The 25,877-nt window shown below is 43.8% G+C and overlaps 1 protein-coding gene across 1 annotated transcript in view; it reads left to right on the top strand.

The window, feature by feature from the left end:
* Positions 1 to 25,101, top strand: part of RNF24 (ring finger protein 24) — an 83,808-nt gene extending 58,707 nt beyond the window's left edge. Inside the window, exons 3-6 of the mRNA XM_072637031.1 lie at positions 4,460 to 4,502; positions 6,766 to 6,807; positions 16,400 to 16,479; positions 18,101 to 25,101. Coding sequence (XP_072493132.1) covers positions 4,460 to 4,502; positions 6,766 to 6,807; positions 16,400 to 16,479; positions 18,101 to 18,239 — 304 coding nt within the window. The 3' untranslated portion in view covers positions 18,240 to 25,101. The remainder of the gene's footprint in view (positions 1 to 4,459; positions 4,503 to 6,765; positions 6,808 to 16,399; positions 16,480 to 18,100) is intronic.
* The last annotated feature ends 776 nt before the right edge of the window (positions 25,102 to 25,877 follow it).

Genomic DNA, 25,877 nt, shown 5'->3' on the forward strand with positions numbered 1-25,877 from the left:
ATGGAAGCATGGCTAGCGTAGAGTGGAAACTCCTGTTTCACTAAGGGCGTTAGATGAGGAAAGTTAGTGTCCACTGAATGGCCTGGGAAAGAACTGCGGAGCAGCAGGAGGGGAGGTCACTAGGAGATCAGCGGAAGATTGGGATTAGGAAAGACAGAATGAGAGATAGGCAATGTAGCATCATGTGTAAGGAACATCAACAGAACTGTAAAGTTCATGGAAGGGAAAGATGTCTAAGGAAATGGAAAGAGACAGGATGGGGCCAGGTTAGGAAAAATGCCAGCCAGAGCTGTTTGGATCTTCTCCTAGAGATGATAGGGGGTGCAGCAGTGGATAGAGCACCAGGTCTGGAGTAAGGAATACTGGCCTCAGACACTTCCTCGCAGTGTGACCCTGGGCAAGTCACTTCACCCTGTTTGCCTCAGTCCCTCATCTGTAAAATGTGATGGAGAAGGAAATAGCCAAGAAGCCCCAAATGGGGTCACAGAATCAGGCACAGCTAAAACAAATGAACAAGAAAAAGAATTTATTCAGCGGTGGAGGAGGAGGAGGGTGATATGGCCAGGCCTAGGCCTTTTAGGGAAATCATTTTGTCATTTAGGAGGATGGATTTCAAGTAGGGAAAGGCTCAGAGCGGGAAGACCAGACAGGAATATATTGCAACAGTTCATCCAGAGGTGACAAGGGCCTGAAATTATGTAGTGGCTGCTTGAGTAGAGTCCTGTGCTTCTTCTTTTGGCAGCCAGCCTCCTAGACAGAGCCATCTATCATTACTCACCTCCCATTTACTTCTTACCTTCTGGCTGTCCAGCTTCCTTCCCTACCCGTTGACAAACTACTCCTTCCCAGTTCCCCTTTCTTTAGAGGCCTTCAAGGAAAGATTAGATGATGCTTGTTGGGTACAGTTGGGTGTGGTTGGGACCAGATGGCCTCCGAGATCCCTTCCAGCTCAGAAATTCTAGGATTTTGTGATCATTGAAATAGAACTACTTTCAGGACCACTGCAGTCAGAGCAATATATGTTGTGAATGGTAGTATGGAGATTGTGGGCAACTTGCCAGTTTAATGTTAAAACCAAAACAATTACTGAAGAGGACAGAATACATTTCACATGAAGCGAAAGGAAAAAGAAACAATTATTAAGTGAGGCTTAGGAGAATCAAATATTTAATTTCACTCCAAAATATAGAAGGGCCTATTATAGGCTGTTGATTATTTTAAAACCCCACTAAGCCCTTAATCTTATTAAAAGAATGGAAGAATCCTAATAACATCTACCAGTCTTGAAAGCATGGCTTTATGCAATGGCATTGTACTTCATTAGATTGTTTTTAATGAGCCAACAAAAAAAGAAGCAGACAATTTTGTTTACTTACTACGAAAACATAAGCAAAGGAATAAAATCTGATTATACACATGGATAATTTGTTGATTATATAAGCTTAACACATTATATATGTAGGTTATTGATCTTTTTAATTTTTCAATTATGTAGAAACTAGAGGTTTTTGTTTGTTCCTTTTTAGCCTTTCAGACTCTAAAATTAGAAGAAACAAATAACTTGTCAGTCTGGAGAGCTAAAATGCAAGATCTCATAGTTTTAATAGAATACAGAAAATTTCATTTGTCTATTAAGGAATATATGAGTGTTTGGGGAAATTTTGTGGTTTCATACTCATGTGTTTTCATGATTAGAAACTGTGTTTCTATTTATGGGCAATAAACAAAAATTATATGAAATCTTCAGGCTAAAAAAAAGCTGTTTCTTATTTGGTGGCGTGTCAGACATTATGTTCAAAAGCTCAAGAGGATTGTTAGATTTTTTAAATGTTATTACATGAAGAGTTATGTTCTGGAAATAAATATGGCTTGTCATAGCAGCTATGTGATGAAGGCCTGCTCAGCTAGCACTTCAATTTTCAGTGTTCTGACCTTGAGACTGGCAATTTTATTCATCTCTGTAAAATTTTTGGCACCTAATAAATAGAAATAACTTTGGGAAATAGTACTGCAATTACTGAATACAGGAACACTGACTATTTGCTTTTAAATAAATTCCTTGAGCATTAAGAGAGTTTGAGAGCAGCCAGATAGTTCCGAATTGTGGACCCCAGTTCTAAGACCCAGCCCTACCCCCTGCTACCTGTGTGTCTTTGGGCCTAATATCCTCATCTGCAGAATGAGTTGGCCTGGCTTGCTTCTGAGGTCTCTTCTAGATCTAGATCTACGACCTCTGTGATCCATGTATTTTCAAGATTTCACAACCTTGAGAGATCCACATTTAGAGGAGAAAAAGTGTTATGTTAGCAAAGACTACAGTTCATCCATTCAGCAACTTTCTTTCATAAAGATGTCACCTTTTTCAAAAGGCAGGTATGAGCAGATCCTCCTGGAGGAAGCTACTATCCGTAGGTTCAATGAGGTCATGATTAGAGATGCTGCATTTTTAGATTGTGGTTCTTGCCACCAATTTAATGATTATAACAGAGGAGTTAGGGATTCAGTGTATCAAAAGTTTTTTCCTTTTTTTTTTTTACCTTTATAGCTTATACCTTAATTCCTGAGATAAATCTTAGCAGTTTGCAGACTTTTTAAAAAATGAAATATTCTTATTCTTTTTTCTTTTTTAAAGAAAACTTAGCAGAACATTGTGCAAAAGGTTCAATTTTAGCTAAAGCTTACAAATGAAATTTACATATATTTGACTTGTCATTAACCATGAAATAAAAACTGTACTTAGAATGAAATGTATTTAGGGTAAAAGCTAAATTGAGGATTTGGGGGTTTCCCCAGAAAAAAAAACATTGTGTTCTAAAAATTTTAAATCTAATTGAAATGTATTTATCATGTTTGATTCTTAACCTAGTAAGTGAATTTCATTCTCTCCAACTCTATAAGCATTTCCTAATATCCTTGTCGAGGTGAGAGCATGATGTAATTGAAATGAAGGCAGTGCTAGGTGCTGAACATAGTAAGTCACAGCAGTACAGATATATCTTTACCTTAAGGAAATCTAGTCCACAGAAATGCAAACCAAACCAGCCCATTGATGAATGATTATTTGGATTACGAGATGAGTCTTTGCCTTACAAAAAGAAACAATTTCTTTCAATAGTGTGTGTTGAGATTCACTGGATATTGTACTAGAAGGAATCTTAGAGACCATTTAGTTCAACTGCTTCATGTTACAGATGAGGAAACTGAGACCCAGAGAGAGGAGGTCCCCTCAACTACTAACCATGATGACGATTCATATTTATGCAATGTGAAGATTTACAAAGAAATTTCCTCACAACAATCCTGTGAGGCGATACGTAATACAAGTATTACACCCCCTAAGGAAGCTGAAGTTCAAAGGGTCACCTGACTACTAAGGGTCAGAGCTCAGACCATTGCAACCAGTAGATCGCAGAACCAAGACCAGAACTCCGTTTGAAGCCTCACTTCTCTATCATCCTTTCTTTGTAAACTGATAGTCAGGTTTGTGTGTTTGGGATTCAACTCCTCATGTATGGAATTTCAAGAATGTAGTGTGGATGTTACACTTTTAGAAAAATGCCGAGGGACTGCTGTACCTATGCAGTCAGGTTCATCTAAAAAGCATATTCACAAAACAACTTGAGGATTTACAGCACATCAGAGCCAAAAAAAATAGTCTCAAGTACTCCTTCTCTGTAAAAGGTCAGTTGGGTGAAATCAGTTGGGCTTAAGGCCTTCTAGACTAGGGACATTTCTAGCCAAATTTGAAAGCAATGATACATGGTGTGTGTTCTGTAGGCAAAGAACTGTCTCTTGGCTGGAATGTGTAGGGGGAGTACTATGAAGTAAGATTGTAAAGGTATTGATAGGCAGGTTGGGATCAATTTATAGAAAGCCTCAAATGAGAGTCAAAGGTATTTGAATTTCACTCAGGAATCTATAATGAGCCGCTGCAGATTACATCTTTGTTACAAGGAACAGTCCCCCTTTTTTCTGTTGTATAGGAAGAACCACCAGTACGCATGCCCTTCCCCTTTGCCCTCCTTTTGCCCAGACCCCATCCTAGATGCTGGAGAAGAGACCTGGCTGCCCATACTGCTTGGATGAGCTGGGCGTCATTGCTGGAGTAACACATCCAGTGAGATGGAGTCCTACCAGGCCTCATCATCTGCCCTGCTTGCTCCTCTGTCCAGAGATCTTCTGGGCCTCCTGATCAGCACTGCCATTATGCCCTCCAGATCCCCAGGCACTGCCCTCTGACCCCTACTAATGTGCCCAAAGGGCCAAGTCCCAAGCCTTTCCATGGGCCCTGAAACTGAAATCTCCTGTGTGTGTTGTCTTCCCCAATTAGAGAGTCATTTTCTTGGGAGCAGGTATCTCTTACTTTGTATGTTTGTTTCCTCAGCATTTAGCATAGTTCATGGTTTTTGGTGATTTAAAACATGGGGAATCTTACCTTCTTCCTGTTGTTTTCTTTTAGGCTAAGACACCAGGCCCACAAAGAATTTTATGCCTACAAACAGGTAAGATAATAAAAGTAGTTTGTGTCTTTTCTTTCATTTGGTTTCTTTCTTAAAAAGGAATGCCAGCACTCTGACCGGCTGCTCGTGACTGTGCTGTTTCCACTGGAAATGTGGAAAGTCTTTGGGCTTCTCTCTTCCAGTGCTCAGCACTGAGGCCAAGGTTAAGCACCTTGTAAAGCCTGTCAATTGATTAATTTATTTTAGCATTGAACCTTTAGGCTAGTTGTAAATAAATATATCAAGGCCAGGCCTTTTTACTTAGAACTTTGAGCGACTGAAAACTAAGAGCCCAACATAGTGACATGACAGGAAATTGACCACAGCTTGGGATAAAAAAAATTGTTGGGCCAATTGGAGTGAGCTTTCTTTTCTGTTAAAGGAATCCATCGTTCCTGCGTTTAATATTCTACTGTTGCCATTTGTAGATGCTCTATAAACTTGAATTTGACAAAAATATACATTTCAAGCAGATGTGTATATCTGTAATGAGAATAGTTAAATGTGGAAAGTTTGGGCTAAAAGCAGGAGGAGCTGAAGAACCTGTGAATAAACCAAGAAACTACTTACTAAAAGCTCTTAAATTTATTTAGGGACATTTTAGATCTAATCTGAAAACATTTTTATTGAATGATTTATAAAGGCTGCTACAATTTCATTTGTTATAGTATTCAACATCCCAGTAAATTGCTTCTTCATAATCTTCCTATTTTATGATCACCCCCAAATCTAATGCATACGTCAGTGTCTGCTTTTAAATCTCTTTGAAGTCATTTGCAAGGAAGTATGTAAATGCTATGTGTACTGCTTTAAGTTTCTGTCATCAAAGAGTGAATTGACTAGCATTTGGCTGGCTTTTTACATGGCACAACATTTTCTGATTTTGTGTGTAGATTACAGCACCATAAAGTGGAAAACAGGGCAGAGGATGAGAACTGAAGCTACTTAATGTGGACTTTGTGGTTTGCATTGATCGTAATCACCTTAGAAGCTTCTCTGTCTGGAGTTAAAACGCCCTAGACTTTTAAATGGCAATTTTGCTAGCATCCATTCAATAAACCATTGTTTTGGCTTTGATTTCAATGGAGCATCTTATGGTAGGAATTGCTTTCTTTTCAGATTCCACACCCATTTATCAGCTTATGCATAACTTGCCAGTGAAGTAACCTAGCAAAGCACTAAATAGAGGCGTGTTAGTGATGACCTGTCCAAAGGAGCCCCAAGCCCTAATACATCCAGTAGTTCTCAATTTTCTGTATTAATGGTGATCACCAAATTTGGCTAAGTAAGCCCAAAAAGTACTTTTACCTGTTGGCAGCGGTCTCTTATCCCATCAACCATTCTTAAGAGTTCTTCAGAAATAAAAGTTATCTTTTCTTGTCTCATAAAAAAACAATTTAAAAGGCAGGCAAGTGAAAGAAACCTTCAGAGAGACTTCAGTAGCTGAATTGTTTTATTTAGCATTGGTTGCCCTTTAACATTAGTGAGTAACACTACACAAACATTACGTTCTATTTGCTTCCTCCTGTAATGTTGGCACATCAACACACCAGCCATACGTGGGCAGGCTCAGCTAGAAAGTGAAACTGGCCCCTGGCTGAGTCAGAAAGCAAAACTGCCTCCAAAGAGGGAAATAAACTTATCCCAGAGTGGATGAGATACGCTGTTAGAACATGGGCACATTCCCAAGGCAGAGGATGGTAGTATGCAATAATTATTTTTTTAATGGGACTTACCATAAAAGTTATTTTGTTACTTTAGTGAGAACAGGGAAGAGATCTACCTCAGTTCTCAAATTCTTATTCTTAAACATGACTTCCTTGCTTTTTTGTTTTAAACTGAAATGTACTTCCTACAACATAAAACCAGTTTTATCCCAGATGTCCTTCCTGAAAATACTCTGCCCTTCTCTTTTGTCTTCTAAGAGGTGGAAAGGACCTCATTATTCTGACATTCATTTTAGTTGTCGTTCCTTTTTTTATATCCTCCAATTAGGAGAAACATTTAGATGACTTTTTTTTTTGATCAAACATAGCATTAAACTGTCTTGGGAGTGAGTAAAGGGTCTCTGAACATGATCCACAAAGTAATTAATTAAAATGCTATGTAAGTTCATTTCAAACAAAAAATTCTGATAAGCATTAAACTTCCAGGGGAATGAGGTGCCTGTGCAGAAGAAAAACTGCTAAAAGCTTATGAATAGAATGACAACCAAGTCTGAGGACACAAGCAGATCAGCATAAAAACTTAAGCTTTTGTTTTTCAGGTTATATTAAAAGAAAAAGTTAAGGAACTGAATTTGCATGAGGTGAGTAGTGAATCTTATGTGGTAGTTAACTGGGAGCATTCTTGTTTTAAACAGAACCTGTTCTAAGAGCATGAATGGCAGTCCGTAATGGGCTTCATACAGCTGAGTCCCCTGACTTGCCTCTGAGAAAGCACTAGACAGTTTGGGGGAGGTATCCTTGAAGGCTGTGCTGGGACCCTCCCTTTCAGCCGAAGTTGAACTCGGATCTGTTTTCCTACTTCTGATGGTTTGGTAGTGATTCCTTTATGCAGTTTTGCCTGTGGCTGCTTATGAGCAAAGACACCTGCCATTCTATGGAGGGCCGTGTCACCTGATGGAATGAAAACATGCCCAGGTAGTGACCGGTCATCAGGAGACTATTGATTGTACAGGATAAGCTAAGGTTACTTAACCAGCTGGTGTCCTTCTACTAGTTAGAAAATCCCTGCTCGTTACTCAAGTTTGATCCTAAATTTCCCAATACTACCTCTGAAATCAGAGCAGCGAGGAGATTCCAACATGGTATTTTTTTAAATTTGTAACTCATTAGCTGCCTTCAAAGCATAGCCCCAATGCCACGTCCTCCAGGTGACCTTCTTTGATTTCCCAGTGGCAACTCCAGAAATTACTTTGTGTTTATGCTGCCCGTGTTTTATATCGTGAGGACCTCATCCCCCACCAGGACTCCTGCTTCAGTCTTGCCACTATGCTACACTGGATCTCTTCCGTAATGGTGTTAGATATGTTCAGTAAGCTCACATCTCCCAGTTTTATGCCTCACCTCATGGAAGAGAGTAATTCAGCAGGGATTCTTCTGTTGTTGGATCTTCCAAGGAGCCCTGAGTGATATCAGTATATGGGTGTTTGCAGATGGTATTTTGGCCCCAGACATTGCAGGTCCTTTTAGAAGAGCTCTACAAGCCCTCACAGGAATTTGGTCTGTCCCTCCCTACAGAACAGAAAAAACGGATGAAGAATGTCTGTTGCCCAAATTTCAGCAGGACTTTGGACACTCTATAAGGCTTGTCCAACACCTTGTCTGGGGCAGACGTGAAATGAAGAGGAAGAAAACAGATAGATTGCTTTTAGGAAATTGCCAAGCTATTTTACTGACCCCAAGCTGTCCGTAAAACAAGTCTTTCTTTTCAACACAGGCATCTTACCAGTATTGCCTATGTAGCAGTGGGACATGGTATACACTACCTCCAAAAACCCATTGAGTAACCCACATAGGCCAATGAAAGGAACCCCAAAGAACAGTGAGCAGTTGGATTTATCACATGGCAAGAGGGAGGAAAGGCCAGTGAAGAGCCAGAAAGTTCCACCAGTGTCGTGATGTCAGGAGAAAGCAGGGAGGTTTCTGCTTAGATGGATGATCTGCAGTGACCACTGGGCAGCAAATGGACAAGAGTTCTATAGCAGGGTTCTGATCTGCATTGTTGAAGAGAACTCCTGAATCAGAGAATCACAGATCTTTGGGCTAGCTTCAGTGTGTCTTGTAAAACCTTAGCTGGGTACAGAGTGTTGTTTCCACACTAGAATGTGTGGACTTAGAGGGCAGGAACTTGCCTTGGTGTCCCTGGTACCTGAATTGAATTGTTAAATGAATGCAAGGAATTTACATATTCTGTTCAAACTCTTGTAATTTGTGTTCAACTGAATTGTTTAATTTTGCAAAATGCAATTGATGGTTATTTCTTAAGGGCCAGTTATGTGTCAGGCTCTGCACAGAATGGGTGAATAAATGGGTATGCATTTAATAAGTGTGCCAGGCACTCTGCCAAGTGTCAGAGATACAAAATGCATGCACAATAACCCCTTTCCTCAAGACAGCACAGAAAAAAGCAGTAGGAAGAGAGGAGAAAGAGGACAGAGCTGCTGCATGGCTGGAGGAGGCCGGAGAGGCCTGACTCTGGGCTGGGAAGGAGTGAGGATGGACAGAATCTAAATGGCCTCCACGTTCCAGGAGTTTCCATCCAACCTATTATTGGAAAAGCACGTGTACAGTGCACCTAGAAGTGCATGTGGGGTAGATATAGTTTTTGTGAAGAGGCCCTAGCACCTAGGAGAGCCTTCTGGAGGAGAATAAAGGTTAGTGGGCAGTGCATGTCAGGGCCGAGGGGCAGCTGTTCAAAGACATGAGACAGGAGATGGAATATCAGGTATGAGGCTCGGTGAGGGACAAGCCTGGGAGGCTAGCCTCGAATGTATGTAAAGGGCTTTCAGAGCCAAACAAGAGCTTGTCATTTTTATACAAAGGGGCAACAAGGAGCTGCTGGAGCATGTTCTAGGGCAAGGGAGGTGATGGAGTTAGGCCTGTGCATTTTTGATCCCTTTGGCAATTGGGTGGAAGAAAGATTAGCCAGGGAAGAACCTGAACCAGGGAAGCCAAGAAGGAGACAGTTCTAACAGTCCAGGTGGGGGATAGGCCGTACCAGTTGAGAGGAGAGACATCGTGGAGTTCAAAGCAAGGACATATGGGGATGAGGAGGAGCCAGACAGAAGTGGGGGTGGGGGTTGGGCTGGAGCTTTAAGATGCCAATTTATTATATAACTTTGGCTATGACTTCATATTTGTGAGGGTTTTTGTATCCTTCCCCTCTTTCGTGTTACCCATATCTACAGACATATCCTCACCTGACTTATTTGGTCCTAGAGAAACACAATATTAAGTGAAATAACATTTGGAGACAGTTAATTTGATAATGCAGCTTTATAAATCGGGCAGTCAGCCAAGTGCCATGAGAGTGAGTGTATGACTTTACTACAGGGTTTGGATTTTGAAGATGTTACTACAAAGTGGCATTGTTATCTGCCAGATGTTTTTAGTTAACAGGGTTGGTGGATTTGGTTTTTGGGCTGGGGTCAGACCTATGATCGTTATTGTAAGAAGTTCTCAGGGTGGAGGGAAGCTTTCCCTCAGCACAGAAGGCCAATTCTTCTGCAGTTTATATTTTTAGGGAGTTTTTAGGGGCACTGAGAGGCTAAATTGCCAGCATCACATGCCCAATAGGTGTCAGAAGCCGAATTTGAACTCAAGTCTTCCTGAGTCATCTAAACTTAGTCATGTCAACTCTGAAATTCCCTTTTCCCTTAGCTAGATTCCTTTATCAAAGAGCTCTTCTTACAGTTATTCCCCAAGGCCTCAAGCCTAACACTGGGTAAAATGTATCCAGGTTTGACCATCGCATTGATCTTTGCTGGATTTTAACCTTTCCAAATCCAAAAGCCCTATTTAAGATCATGAATTACAAGTTGTGATTTCAGACTTGGACAATGACAACATAGGAACAGAAAGAGGCTTGTTTCTTACAGTGCCCGGTACTGTGACCCAGCTCCTGCTTAGGATCTCTGCCTTTCATTGCCTTCTGTTGAGATTAGCTTGCCATCTACATTCCCCCCTCTTTCTTTTGCCCTGCTGATGCTGCTGACCTACTTGTGACTCATAACTTGAAGGCCTAGCAGAGAAAAACCACCCTTGTTTTACAGTCTTTTCCCAGGGACCATCATGAGCTTCTTGACTTCCCTTGGCTCCATTCTCTTTGGATTTCTTAGTGGCAGGAGTCGTGTACCAAAGTGTTTTTCTTTGTGCATTCCTGTAGCTTAAGAAAACAATGCCTTGAACAGAGCTTGGCACCCTGTGGCTGATTAAATGCTTACCAACCGAGCAAAATGGTTACACATTGAACGTTGTTTTAATATTGATACCGAAACCAGTAAGCAGTTGAACCACAGTTCTGGAATGTCTGAGTCTGTGAAAATCATCAGGTGACCAGCCAGGGCAGAGCATAGCAGCAGCCTTTACTCCATTTGGCTCAGGGACCTGTATCAAGTAGTTAGACAAGGACACTCTGTTTAGAATGGGATTCTGTGGCTATCTAGTGGATAGAGTTACCTAGGGTTTTTCTGGGTTTTCATCTGTATTCATGTTTAATTTTTCACTCTTTTGTCTGCTGATTACTCTTAAGCATTTCATTAAAGAATGGGAAGTGGTGATTACAAAGCCCAGCTTGGCTTCATCAAGAAGAGGTCATAACAGATTAACCTCATTTCCCTTTTTGACAGAATTACTAAGTCTAATCAGATGAGCGGAATGCTATATATCACCTCGAACTCAGCCAAAGTTTGGATAAAGTATCTCTGCTTTTCTTTTGAAGAAGATGGGGAAATGTGGATATGATAATATGATATGAAAATGTGATAATACAGTCAGATGGATTGCAAACAGGTTGGTTGTTCAGATTCTGGAGAACTTGTTAATGGTTCGATGACCCCATAGCAGAAAGTCTCCAAGGGGTCTGCACTGGCCCAGTGCAGTTTAAAACTGTTATCAGTGACTAGGATAAAGGCATAGTTGCTGTACTTCTCACATTGGCAGAGGCACAGAGCTGGAAGGCAGAATTAATACAGCACCTTCTTGACAACTAAAAGCACTGAAGTGAGTGTGAAAAAGTGAAGTTTGGTGGCAGTAGATGTCAAGTTTTATACTTGGGCACAAAAATCCACTTCATAGCCATAAGATGGGAGAGAAGGTTAGTTAAGAATTCTGAAAAAGATGTAGAGGTTTTAGGGGCCAACAGGCTCCATAGGTGATAGTCAGTATGGCAACCAAGAAAGCACATTCAATCTTGGTCTGAATTAAAAGAGGCAGAGCTTCTTCGAGGAGGTGGGTGACCATCCCATTGTCTCCTCACATTATCAGACCTCATCTGGAGGGCAGTGTTCACTTGGGGGGCCTCTGTTAAAGAAGGGCTTTGAAGAGCTGGAGGTCATTCCAAGAACACCAGCATGGGGAGAGAACTTGAGTCCACAACCTGTGAGGGCTGGTTGAAGGACATATAAACCTGAAATAAAAGTGACTGGGGGGAGGGGGGGGCCGGGGTGGGCATTAAAGCTGTTTCCAAGCACTGGGAAGCCCAGAGTGTTGAGGAGAAATCAGATTTGCCTTACTCTCCCATCTCCAACTGCGTTTCAGACATCTCAAACTGAATGACTTGCAGACATCTGAATTCAACATGTCCAAAGCAGACATTATATCTTTCTCCCTAATCCTTCCCCCTCCTACCTTCCCCATGACTGTAGAAGTCACTACCATCCTCCCAGGGCCCCAGGCTCACAATCTGGGAGTCATTCCAGACTCCTCACTATCTCTCATTCCCTCCCCCGCCTATATCCAAGCTCTTGCTAAGGCCTGTTGATTTCACCTGTTCACCATCTCTCAGATATGCTCCCTTCTCTCCTCCTATACTGCCCCCACTCGGGTGTAGACCCTCATCACCTCATGCCTAGACTGTTACAATAGTCTAATGATGGGTCTGCCTGCTTCAAGTTTCTCCCCCACTTCAATTCTTCTACCACTCAGCATTCAAAAGTGATTTTTCTAAAGTATCGGCCTCATCATGTCACACACCCTGCCCCCCTCCCCCCCAGGAAATTCCAGTAGCTCCAGGCTCTGTGGCCTCCAGGATCAAACAGAAAATCCTCCATTTGGTGTTTAAAATAAGCCAGTCCCCTTCCACCTTTCCAGTCTTCTTATACCTTCCTCCCCAAAACATGTGCTTTGATCCAGTGACACAGGCCTCCTGGCTATTCCACAAACAAGACCCTCTCTCTGTCTCTCACCCTGGACATTTTTTCCATCTGTCTCCCAGACCCAGAGTGCTCTCCCTCCTCTACCTTCTGACCTCCTGACTTCCTTTGAGTACTAACTGAAACCCTGCCTTCTACAGGAAGCCTTCCCCTTCCTTTGGTTGGTTATTTCCTATTGATCTTGTATATAACTTGCTTTGTATGTATTCCTTTGCATATCCATCATTGGATTAGGAGCTCCCTGAGGTCAGGGAAGTGCCAGGCACTTAACACAGTGCCTGGCACACAGTAAGCCTTTAATAAATACCTACTGTCTGATTGTTTGGGCCCAGAAGGAGTGGTGTCAGATGGCTAGGTTACCACTTGTCAGGTAGGATGTTATAGGGATTCCTTCGTGTCTGGCTTAGCCTTAGCTGCTAAGGTCCTTTCCAACTCTGAAATGCATCCCTAACCTGCTGTAGGAGAGAGATCCTTGAAGTCAGGAAGACCTGGGTTCACGCCCAGCCATCAGTGGTCTACTGTCAGGACCAATGTGGTGCCCTGAATGAGGGGCCAGCCATGCTGGAAGTCTTCGGGGGTATTGGAGTTGTGCTTGCTAGGCCAGCAGAGGGACAAGACTGATAGCTGTACCTTAAAGGAAGTATCAGGGAAATGACTTTGACTGTACACACAGACTCTCATCTTGTCAGCAGTCACTGGAAAAGACTTGTATTTGTCAAGAATGCATCTATATTGGAAGCAGCAGCGACCTGTTAGCATTGCCCATAAGCCTGCTGGGGCCATCTTTGATGAAACCCACTTGGGCCCCCATGTACTTGGGTTAGGAGGGTGAATACTGTCTTTGAGAGTTACTGGAGGAAGCACTTCTGATCAAAAGTTGTTTAAATTCTTCAAGGGGAAGATAAGTTTGGAAGTACAAACTAAATGAGAAATACTTTCATTCCGACCTTAGACCTTGTGATATGGTTGAATGTGGACTGAACCTGGAGTCAGTACACATGCCTCTGACCCCAATTCTTCTTCCCCTCTGTGCCTCAGTTCCCTTAGCTGGCCCCTTCTAGCTCCCATCTATGATCCTGTGACCCTATCACCTTGGCAGCTATGTGCCTGAAATGAGTCCTAAAGGGTGGAAGTTGTACATGCTCTAGGGTCAGGAGAAAACTAAGTGTGTGTTAGATCTAAAATGGTGAACTCTGGTGTTCAGGTCCCAGCAGGAGGGAGCTTTAGAAGTCCTTTCCCCTCTCACAGGCCAGGGTCATCAAGTGGATCTGAGAATGGAAGCCTCCCTAGAGAACGTCTGTCAGCGTTTGGGAGACTTTTGTTTTAGGGACAGAGAACTGATTGAGGAACCAGAAGTCCTTCAGGTCTGATTCACTCTGGTGTTTGGGGCAGGCCTCTGAATCTTCCCACACCTTGGCATCCTAGGCAGCAGAAGGAGGGTGAGCAGTAGCTGTCCGTGGACCTGTTTGAAGTAACATTTTCTTACAGGAAATAGCTAACCAAATTGTTGTCAGTTTTATACTATCCTGATTTATAATAATACCCTTTCCAACTGAAAACAGAGGGAGAGAACCTATTTCTGATCCTTTTTTATATTTACAGGGGATGGGAATTAGCCTATGTGTCAGTAGTCCCATATACACATACGTACATACATACACACATGCACATACCTGTACAACAGAGGCAGCCTGAGGTCTCAGCCCTGCCTCTGACCCATCTGAGGACTCCGAGCTGCAGAGAAAGAGCCAACCCACACTGGAGGAGGAAATTCTTCATCTGGAAGTTTTCTAGACCAGTGAGTGACATCATAGGTGCGGTCCCCATCCCCTGTAAATATAAAAAAGGATTAGAAATAGGTTCTCTCCCTCTGTTTTCAGTTGGAAAGGATATTATTATAAATCAGGATTCAAGTGAGCTGGAGTATCCCCAAAGAACAAGAAGAAAATATGAAGTTAAAAGGTATTAATGCTTTTAGCCCCAGAAACGTAACAAGCTCTTTGGTAGCAGACACCTTGCTGGTCCGATCAGGGCCTGGAGAAGCCATCGCATGGCTGCTTGGATTAAAAGCTCATTCCGTGCCTTTCATTCCTATTCTCCCCCTCCACCCAGTTTCATGGGATCATAGCTATAGAATTGGAAGAGACTCAGGAACCATCTAATCCAGTACTCCTCACTTTACAGGCCTGTGGAAGGTCAATGACTTGTCTAAGGTCACACAGATCATAAGAGGCAGAGGGAGGATTTGAACCCAGGTCCTCTAGCTCAGAAGCCAGCTACCTCAGGCACTGAAGGCATATCCAAGTATTTAACTTACTTATATGTTTCAAGGTGTATAAGGAGAATGTGGTTATCAGTCCCTCTTCCTCATCTATAATGTGAGCCACTCCTTAGCATCCCTCTGGGGCTGTACACCCAAGGCCAGACAGGAGAATGGTTAGGGTTTATCCAGAATACGAAAGCCTTGCTCACTCTGAAAAAACGCCCTGGCATAAAGCAGAAGCAGCATGTGTGACTGAAGACCCTTGCATGGGAAAGCTATTTTTAGAGACCCCGGCCTCTTCTCTGACCTCGAGGTCAAGCTTTGGGACCAGCACTGACCCACAAAGGGGAAAGACTCAACCCCCTACTGGGCTGCAACCCAGGATCATGCCTCTTCCTGAAACACACACTGCTACAGAAACCTCCCATTTTCACGGTTCCCAGGACTAAATTGATGGGAACTTTGCTGAGCATTAATTCAGCAACTTTTTAAAATACATTTTTTTTAATGTCAGATGAAAATAGGTGCTGACAGCCCTAGGGTGATGCCAAGCTGAGAGTTGCCACTGGTTATAAATAGCATTTTACTACAGGCTGACGTGTTGTTTATAGAGTTTTCCATATCGCAGTTGAAGCAGCAGAAAGGAGAGAACAAGTCCACGTTCCTTGTACATGAGCAACCTTTTCCCATGAACCCTGAAAACCTCACATGCTGCCTTAAAAATAGCCTGTGCTCCTGTGGCCTTGACCGGCCCACCCTCTGTGCATCCCTGCTGCTTGCTACAGAGAAGTGCCACCAGTCTGCTGAGGAACCCTTCCTTCCATGCAAAGCTCTCAGATAATCTGCAGTGGAAAGTTGGCATGTAAATTTAGAAGTTCTCTGCTGGGGGTTCTTGGCTGCTTTCCCCAGCACAGTGAGAAGCTGAACTGAGGGGCCTGAGGAGGGGGGATTGTATTGGTCAAATTCAAACACTTAGCTTCTCTTCAGTGTATTTATGTAACACCATCTCTTACGCCCCTGGGTGCTGCTGGTGTCAAAGGTGGCTGCCCCAGGGGGTCACAGTCAACCCTAGGACAGCCTGGCTCTTTCCTTGCCTGTCAGAGAGCCTGACCTGCAAGATTAGCCCAAGGGAATGCCAGATTTGGTGAGAATGCAGCCAGCGTTTCAGACACTTTGGTTTTTCTATTACCTTTTTCATGTTTTCAAAACGTTCTTAATCACGATGTATCTGAATCAAAACCTGTATAGATTAGCAGGTGGCACCACAGTGCCTGGGCATCGGACCTGGACTCAGGAAGACTTGAGCTTGCCTCTGGTTTTAGACACTTACTAGTTAGTCTGCTACAGTTTTCTCAATAGTAAAATAAGAGCCCCTACCTCACAAGATTGTTGTGAGAATCAAATTACATATTTGTAAAGAGCTTAGCAGATGTTCGCAGAAACCAAGAGGAGCTGCTCCTTGTTTCAGGGTCTACCTGTAGCTAATTGTGGTATATGAACAGCCTAGCCATGACCTCTCTAGATACGCGTGAGCAGGCCAGACATAACAAAGGACACAACGCTGAGCTAGTGCCTGGAGTGTTCACTCACTTGTGGTGTCTGTGTCTTTGTTTTTCCACAGCGACTGACCAAGATGTGATGAGCCCCAGCAGGTGGGAGGCCCCTGAGGGTGTCACATAACCCCTGGCTTGGGCTTGGCTATTTCACAGGCTAGAGTGTTTCTAGCAATAGATTCCTCTCACTCGGGAATGTTTCTTTCAGATCTGCGCAGTTTGTTTAGAAGATTTCAAGCCCAAAGATGAGCTGGGGATCTGTCCGTGTAAGCATGCTTTCCACAGGAAGTAAGTATGGAGCTATTTCAGCGTCATGGTATATTTACTAGCTCACATTGGTGACAGTTTATACGGGTGTTCATTCTGAAACCAAGGTCCTGTGTGGAATAGGTTCAAATGCTTATGTGTATCCCCTCCACACTAAAAGCATTGGCCAAGATCAGATACGTTACTTTGGTGGCCCCACCTTAATTGAAACTGTGTTTACTAAATCCCAGGAAACTCCATTACTATTAGAACCATCTTAATGGAGAATCACATGAGCATTTGGAAGCAGAAAAATAACCCGGACTGACTGGCTCACTCCACCTTGCCCCTAGTGTCGAGAGCTCTCCTCAGTTAGGAGCCAGGCCAGCACAAAACCATTGGAGGTCACATCCCTAAAATGACCCCCTCGTCGCAAAGTGCTCCACAACATGACTGTGATCAGAAGCTGGAGTTTGTGCTCAGCGAGACAGAATCATTTTCTTGCTGTTCTCCTTTCTTTCCTGGAAGCAACTTCCTGAGGCCCCTTTTAGTAGTCCTAATAAAATTGCATGTGCTTCATTTTTTATAAGAGATAGTTCTCCTAGTTTCCCACCTTCTAAGACCTCATATTCCTTCAAGTACCAGTGAGTGACAAAGAACACCACCTCTACAGCATGGACTTTGACTAGAAGAGGTCCAGGGAAGGGCCTGTCACTGGGGAAACCACATAAAATGTAAGCAGCTAACCTTGGCCGCAAATGGAATGCCTAAGAAATCCTTCTCTTTAGAAGGGACAAACACAGTTTCAGCCCTGTCGAGGTTTGGTTGTTACCTGTCGAATTCTCTTGAGCCAGGACTCATCCATGGTTCATCATTCCATTCCTGTGCATCCTGGGTGCCTTCTGGTTTACTTTCCTGGAGAGATGAGGTTGGGAAATCTGGGCCCACACCTTCAGACCGAGGGGATGTGAAGAGATTCAGAGAGGGAGGGAAAGCAGATTGTAGGGGAGGTGGGTGGAAATTGGTGAGAAGAAAGGTCAAATGCTGAGGAGGTGACAGGTGCAGTAGGATGCAGGTGCCCAACTGTGCACTTGTCTTCAATTACTAAATAGTAATTGTTCCTCTTTTACCCAGGAACTCTGAGGACCTTCCCCTCCCAGTTTGATTTTTTTTTGTTGTTGTTAAAGGGGCCATCCCTTGGGTAACAACCTAAAGAAGCCTATTCATCGAATGGGTGTATCTCACTCAAAGTAAGAATGTGAGAAGACCTTAGCCTGAAAGTGCCCAAGGTCTCCCAGTGCATCCTGGGCCATCTCCAGCCATCCTGATGAATATCAGGCCACTGGACCCAGATGGCTCAGGAGAAGAAGGTGAGGTTGGTGACCTTGCATAGCCCTCCCTCACTCAAATCAAAGTCAACTACAAGTCATGTCATCATCTTGATGTCATGGTCCTCTTCATGAATGAAGGACAAACCCAACAATAGTGTGAATACTATAAGCAAGAAATGTCTGTGGATTTTGAAGGTGTTACCTGACTATAAAGGAAAAGCTACCCTCCAGAAGTATCTGACTATAAAGGAAAAGCTACCTGGCATGATGAAAGGATTGCTAAAGCACAGGTGACTGATGCCCCAATTCCTTCTTTGTCTTTCACTTTCCAGGTGCCTCATTAAATGGTTAGAAGTTCGAAAAGTGTGCCCCCTCTGCAACATGCCTGTTCTCCAGCTGGCCCAACTGCACAGTAAGCAGGACCATGGTCCCCCACAGGGACCCCTCCCTGGAGCAGAGAACATAGTATAGCTCTTCCAACAAAACAGACTCTTGCACACGTGGTATCGAAGTGAACCCCAAGCAGAGAATGTCAAGTCTCTGAGTTGGCCTTTTCCTGCAGTGATGCTAGTGATCCCCATGTCTCCTGAGAAGCTCTTTGATGAGCTTGGAGCCCAGATGTTTGGATCTCGTCACCACCAAAATCCTCTGTGACCACCCGATGCCCTGGCACCAAGGGCCCAGCAGTGTCTGAGCCTGCAGATGTGGGTGTCAGAGAGCATTGGCTTCAGGAGTGTCTCCTGTGAGCTTTGTCAATCTATGTGCAATCCAAGCACTCATATCCAAGTAGAGTTTGCCTTTGCTAAGCAATAGTGGGTGATGGTAAGTATGACAGAAAGGAGTGGGGGCTGAGCCTTGGAGACTTGCCCCCCACTGGACTGCCAGGTGAAGACGTGTGTAGACCACGCATGAAACTGCAGCAGCAGAATGCTTCCTGTGGGTCCCGAGACAAGTCCTGATGAACCAGTGTTTGGTGAGGCCAGCAGCGCCAGCTCAAGGCTCACTGACATTCTCTTCCTTGAGGGAGGCTTTCCTGGAATCCTGTGGTTCCAGTGAAAAATCCTGAGCCACTGTGGGCCTCAGACCCAGTGGGCAGGGTACATTTTCACCTGGAAACATGGCATATGCAAGGTTAAGCAACGGCAAAAGGGGTTTGTGACTCTGTGTTCCATAGCTCTTCACACTGGAGTTTTGCTTCAAATAATAGGAGACAGATAAAGTCTGGGCAGAAACCATCATGTTTTCATCAGCACTTCCAGCCTGCTAGAACTGAGTGACCAGATGTCTTCAACAGTGATGATGGCAGCCAGGAGACCCACTGGACGAGGGAGCTTCTGGACTGGGTCATCACTACCCCACTGACTCAAAGTGAGTTCACAATTACACAACGTTCATGGACCGGACCACCAATGGATTTACCAATGACTATGTAGTCAGAGTGGACACAAACGCCCCTGAAAATCAGTGCCCTTACAAGAGCCACATATCTAAGACCAGCCAACTTGGCAAAGTGAAGAATATTAATCCCACCATTGTTCCCTTCCTTCTGTTCTCCAAAAACCTGTCTATTCAATCCCAGTTCTACCCTTTGCTACTTGCTCTCCTCTTTCCATCTTTTGTTCTTATTAGAACAAAGTGTCTGTTGTTGAGTTTCAAGTTAGTTCCAAGGCACTGTACTTAAAACATCCCATGGAGGGAGCACTCAGTATTTAAAATAATATTTGAACTTGTAAATATTGTCTTCAATAGCACAGGATTAAGGACCCATTGGTTGTGTGTTCAGTTTTGTACTTGGATCTGGAACACGGTTTAAAGCATATTTATAGAAGAATTTAGATAGCTTTTTTCTCCTTAGCACTCACAAACTTTTATAGAAGTGGCTCAAGAGTGTCTGATCTTTGGAGATACCCAAATATTTTGTAAATTAACTCTTATAAAGAAGCAGATGTTCTAGTTAGCTATTTCTCAGAGTCCATCCTACCTACTTGGCATAATTTCTTGACTGCCCTCTTCATATCCACATAGGCTGCTATACCTTTAAGATGTCCCCCACCTGTGGGTGGTGGGACCCTTTCACTTTGAAACATGGCAGGCATAAGATTGAACTAAAAGGAAGAGATTTCATCTTCAAGTGTTTCAAACTTTGCACCCCAATCCCCACCATCCATAGGAATCAAAAAGGGAGCATTCAGTTGATTGAAGTGATTAAGAGGTTAGAGAAGGAAAATTATTATTAGCTTGAAAAAACATTGAAGGTTGAGTTCACTTTAGAAGCTGCTGCTCTGGAGAGCCAGGATCCACTGTTTCCTGCCTATGACTGTGTTCCCTGCAGGCCATGTTGTTTCCTTAACCAGGCAGTGGAAGTGAAGGCTGCTTTTCTAGTAGTGCTTTCACGTGTTCCGCTCTGTGCTTGTTTCCTGAGCCAGTAATGGCTTTGAATGTCTGTCCTTCTTCTGTATTTGTGGCAGTTGTTAAATGTTAGAAACCAATGGATTTGCCTGAGCTTTGATGAGACAGGTTTACAGTAAAGTATTTTAGTGACCAACGTCAAGAAAGAAGCTTTGACTCATCTCAGGATCCTTACAGCTTAGCTTTATTGTTCACAGCCAGATCCCAGAACTTTACAGGAACATGGAGCTGCTTTGGAACAAGTGCCATGTCTTCCATATAGGGCTACAATCAAAAGAGAAATCAAAAATCTGGGGTCTGGTGAAGCTTTTAGCTTGTGCTTCTCCTCCCCCTCCGAAGGGGTTTCCTTCCACCCCAGCTGTCTGTGGAACTGCATCCTTTGAGGCATGTTGACTGCCCTGCTTCATTGGGTGAGGGACCTCACCAAGTGACTTTTATTTTTTAAGGGCAAAACATTTTAGTCCAATATCTTAAATATTATTTTCAACTGCAAGCTTTTCAGATGTTTACTATGTATTCCCAACTGAACCAAAGCAGCAGAACCAAAACGTCTTAGTATTTGCGGATCAGAAGGTATCTGAACTTGGTATTACAGAAGTTCATCTTATGTCTACACTGTGGCCGTATGGCTAATTCCTGAGAAGAAAGTTGCATCTGTTCCCACAAATCCATCTTGACGTTTGTTAATATGAAGTGTGGACTGAGGTTAAGGAAGAAGTTATTGGGAGAACTGAGCTGGGAGATTACAGAAATCTACCCTCTGTTCTGCTCAGTCAGCAGCTCCTCAGATATAGTATAAAGATACCACGCCAAAAGCCAACCACATTTCTCAGTTTCCTATGAATCTAGAGTCCCTGACAGAGCAGATAAAGGAGGTATTGATTCCATTAGAATCTTTGCACTGGGAGGGACCGGAGAGATCCTCTCAGTCAAGCTTAAAGACCTTCCCCAGCTGGATTCTCTACTCTTTCCCGGACTTGTTCTGCACTGATGTAAATACCAAATGGACTGTGATTGTGTATTCCTTGAATTCTGGCCAAAACAATACAGAACTGTTTGGTTATTTGTAGTTAAAAATTTAACACCAGTATTAAATCCAAGATAGAGAAAGAAGGAATGAGGAAGAAATCCCTTTGATCCTTGCATCAAGCCGAAAGCCCTGGTAAAGTCACTGGTACTGCCTGATCTCTTAGTGTCCCTTGGTGAAGAACCAGGAAGATCTTATCTGTTAATTGAGATGTTTGGGGACCTTTGCCTACTTACTGATCAGTGACTTTTGTGCTTTTAGCTGAAACATGAAGAAAGGAAGCTGGAAAGTTGGACTAAATCAGCAGGCCACTGGCCATTCATTCACCTCCAGCTGCTGAATTGGAATCTGTCGAATTCATTGGGATTCAGGGATAGAACATGGAAACTGGGGTGCTTTGATTCCAGGCCTGGAAGGCAGCACCAGCCCTCCCTGCTTTCTCAGCTGCTGCACTTCCTGTTATAGAGTCATTCAGTTGGTCTGTTGCATAGCAGTCTGCAGCGAAGGTAGACAGGATACCTGCTAGAAAGCATTTAGGGATAATGAATAGATCAACAAATGGAAAAGCATTCAGCACTTCCTACTCTGTGCCCAGCCAGCATGGTACTAGGCAGTAGGGGCACAGGTGTTTAAGTGCCCTGAGACTTACATTCTCATAATGGAGACAACAGTTGTAGAATCAGATTTTGAACATAAAGCAAGTTGTGCTTGTCTTTTCCCCCATTTGCTGAATCCCTCCCACCTAGCACTAGCCTGTATCACTTGGCAGTGGCAGTGTTATTAGCACGATGCCATATTACCTCATTATGATACACTGACAACATGATCAGACCAGTCAGTGACCCACAGGGAAATGCGGACTTCATACAGTATTGAGACTTCCCTAGGACACTGGATTTCCTTCAGGCTTTGATTACTCACTATCCCAGCAGCACTCAAAGGGCTGCCCAGGAACCAGTGATCCCTGCATCTTCCATTAGGAGCACAGGCCGCAGGCTATACTCTTGATCTTCCGGGGCTGAAGCCTCTCCCTGCCTCTGAAGGCTTGCCCGTCCATTGCTTTCTTGTCCTGTAGTGTTCATGACTACCTCAGATGCACCATTGCCTCCAGCTGGGGTGGGGGAGAGGGGTGTCCCCCCTCACACAGTTCATCAGCTGCATCTTTACACATTACCCCAACACAGCGATGGGTCACCGGAGCTCATCCCTGGGGATGGCTGACTGGTGACAGACATTTCAGAGGGGGGCCCTCGGCTCTTCCATTGGTCATAGTCAGTTCATCTGGAAATACTGATTCCAGAATCACAGAACAAATGGAGTTAACATTTTTTGAAACACATTCCTTTCCAGTAAGGCATATCATTGGCTTTGTTGCAACATAATGGAATGCTTTGTTTCTATACAAATCAGAAACTTTCCATTCCCTCCCTCACCCTTGCCATAAATGCCCTTGATTTGACCTTTTAAGTGCCCAACTAAAGAGTGATCAGATCTAGACCTCGTCAGAGCATTCATGGCAGCTTGAGCCAAGTATATGGGAGTGGTTGGCATAATCCTTGTTCTTAACTTCCCTTAGTTTAGCCAGGTCTTTTCCATTGTTAGATTGTTAGAGCTCATTGAAACGTTTCCCTTATCCTCATTCCCTAGTAAAGAGGAAGACTCCAGATGTGATGGGAGGTGGGTGAAAAGGAAGGGAACCACAGGAAGCTTGTTAGGCTGCCTTGAAGATCTCTTCTCCCTTCCTCTTCCCCCTCCCCCACCCACATGAAGGGAACTGTATGTGGATGGTTGGCCTGCATTGTTTTCCATCTGGTGAGCTGGAAAGGTCCAGTGTCCTAGTGGCAGCTAAACTGGCTTGTAACCATGCTTGAAATTAGCTATGTGTATGCATGCATGTGTATTGTTATGTGTACCATATTAATCCATTTATTTTCCTTTCTCCCTGTATTGCTTTGAAAAGGAAACAAGAATGGTTTCTCTTTTTTACATAATTCCTTCCCTACACATCCTTTTATCCTATTTTGAAACAAACTGCTGGGAGCAGAGTCTTCACTAAGCCAAATGTGGCCTACCCTGGTCAGGAAAAGGGGCCCTCTATTGTGAATTTGGGGGGATCACTAATGCATTAGGTCAAATTATCTTGATTTGGATGTGGCTATACATATTTTTTTTTTTGAGGTCATGGGAGCATTGTCATGGTTATCCATTTTTATTTCCAGAGTTATTCCTTAGTGGGGGGACGCATTATGTTAAAACAGAATTTGGAGCCAAAAGAGCTGAGTTCAAATCCTGACTTGCTACTGGCATAACCGTGGGCAAGCTCTTCTTGTCTCTGGACTTAAGTGTGCACCTCTGTAACCCAAGGTGCCCGGACACCCTCCCATGGGACGATCTCTGGTAGGGTCACCAGTGAAGTCGGGACCACATCTCACCCCCTCCACCCTCAGAAACCCTTTCCTCAGTGACTGTGGGGCAGGGATCACAAGTCTAATGTCCCCATTTTACAGCCAAGTAAGACTGAAACCCAGAGAAGTTGTCATGCGCCCTGGATCTCATTACAGAGTTAGGATTTGAAACCAGATCTCTTCTGACACCAAGACTAGTGCATGTCCCATTAGGTCAGACTGCCTCTCTGGTCATCCACCAAACACACAGACCAAGATCCAGAGCTGTGTGCCATCTCCCTTTGTCTCTCCTCACTCCTGGGCTGGGCCACAAGGCATTTGGTTCCCCATGGCCTGCCAGTAAACTCAGCCTGTCCCAACCTTGGGCCAAAAGCATTTGATTCCTGAGCCTCAAAACTGAAACTTGAAAGAAATCCTACTCAGAAGCACTTTGTGAATCTCCTCTCCATCCATCCAGCCCTCTCTCTCAGATCCACAGCCTGACTTTAAACATTTCTTTAGCCAAACTGCAAGGGACTGTTGAGGAAATGGAGGGATGTTGTGCACTGTGCCGCTCTCTGGGTAAGAAAATCACTACGTTTTTACTAAATGAAGATGAGAATCTCAAAGGTTAGTGTAGATTGTAGAGTGGGGCAGGAAAGCAGGACTCAGACGCTTACTCCCATTTTAGAGTATGTAAAAATGTCTTGAAAACTAAATATTTTGAAGTTCAAATTTAGAATCTAGGTTTGTAGAGAAAAGTAGTTCTGGTCAGCATTGTTTGTCTGCCATCTTGATTTGCCAGACCACAGTTTGTCTGAGCGGCCAAGGATCCCAAACTCTCACCCCCACCGTGAAGTTTGATGCTGGAACAGATTTCTCCTAGAACTAAATCCCTATACACATCAAGAGAACTGATTTCTAACTGCACCAGGGCCATCCAAGCCCGGATGCTGGCACCTGGGCCCAAAATCAGCGCCATCTTGTTAGTTGGGGACAGGCTTAGGCCCCTGCTCAACCTGAGCAGGATCTGCCAAGATATTGCTCTTCCAGCAAGCTCCCCCAAGATCCCCAGTGATCATCTCTTGACCTTTGGGATGGCTGGAGTGCCACTCTCCTTTAACAGAATAATTGCAAGGCCAGATGTCTAGTATTAATGGTCAGCAGTTCCTCCATTCCTGTGAAAGGGAGTGTTTTTGTCACTGAGTTTGTGTCTCATGGCAGTCCTAGAGATAACTCTGTGTGGTGGTGCCAGTGGGTTATTCAAGTAGATATCGTGTAACTCCTGAAAAAGTTCATGAAGCTCTGAGCCTCTGGTTTCACGGACTATTTGTACACTAAAGATTCTGCAGCAGAACATTTTTTAAAACATTTGCTGTTTTTGTAAGCTATATTTTTGTATATTTAATTGCTATTTTAAAATTCTAATGCATCTTTTTGCTAATCACATTCTTGTTTTAAAAGTTTGCATGTGATTGACTTGAAATGTAAATAAAAGCAGATTTTGAAAATACATGTTGTCAGAGTTGACATTCTCTCATTCTGTGGCGATCTCTTGGGGTCACCCAGCCAAGGTCCCATTTGAACAAAAGCCTTTCAAGCAGCTGGGGCATCTGTGAAGAAATAAACTATATCGTGAAGTGTGGGCATTTCCTAGTGGAGGTGAAACTCATTCTAGAAGATTAACCAGCCCGTGACGTTGGCTGAGCCCGTTGCTGGGAACATCCCGTGTGCTATACTGGACAACATGGAGGAGGCAGAAGAACAGGAAATAGGGAGGGAAAGTGGTCCACACCATGGAACACTTGTACCGCAAAGGCTAGGAGAGCTTAAACTCCGCCAGAATGGGAAGGCAGATGTGTCTTTGGAAAGAGATTTCTCGTTTCACATAATTCTCATCCTTGCCTGCTGACTCTTGGTGAACAGCCATTGGGGTTTCCCAGTGTACCTTGGACAACACCAGTAGTGAGCTCAAGAGGGCTGATGGCCCAAGGCTGCTCTAGAAGGAAGGAGGGCAGGGCATGGGGAGTGACCATTCTACCCCAATAGAACCCAACCCTGCAGGCCAGCCCAGTTGCTGTGGTCACCAAGGCCTCCAGACCTGGCCCTCTCATGCGTAGTACTAGAACTTCCACCCCTGGGGACAAATAATTGTCATGTCTTCTTGAGAAGCTCTCACATTCATTTTTTTACCTCTTCGTTCCCAGTGTGATATTCCTTGGCCTTTGCCTTCTGGGCTTACTTGGGGATCCAGCTGTCTAAGAAGGCTTAAATCTTAGTCCAGGATTC

Source organism: Notamacropus eugenii, chromosome 1 (assembly GCF_028372415.1).
Source record: "Notamacropus eugenii isolate mMacEug1 chromosome 1, mMacEug1.pri_v2, whole genome shotgun sequence".
NCBI classification, from domain to species: Eukaryota; Metazoa; Chordata; class Mammalia; order Diprotodontia; family Macropodidae; genus Notamacropus; species Notamacropus eugenii.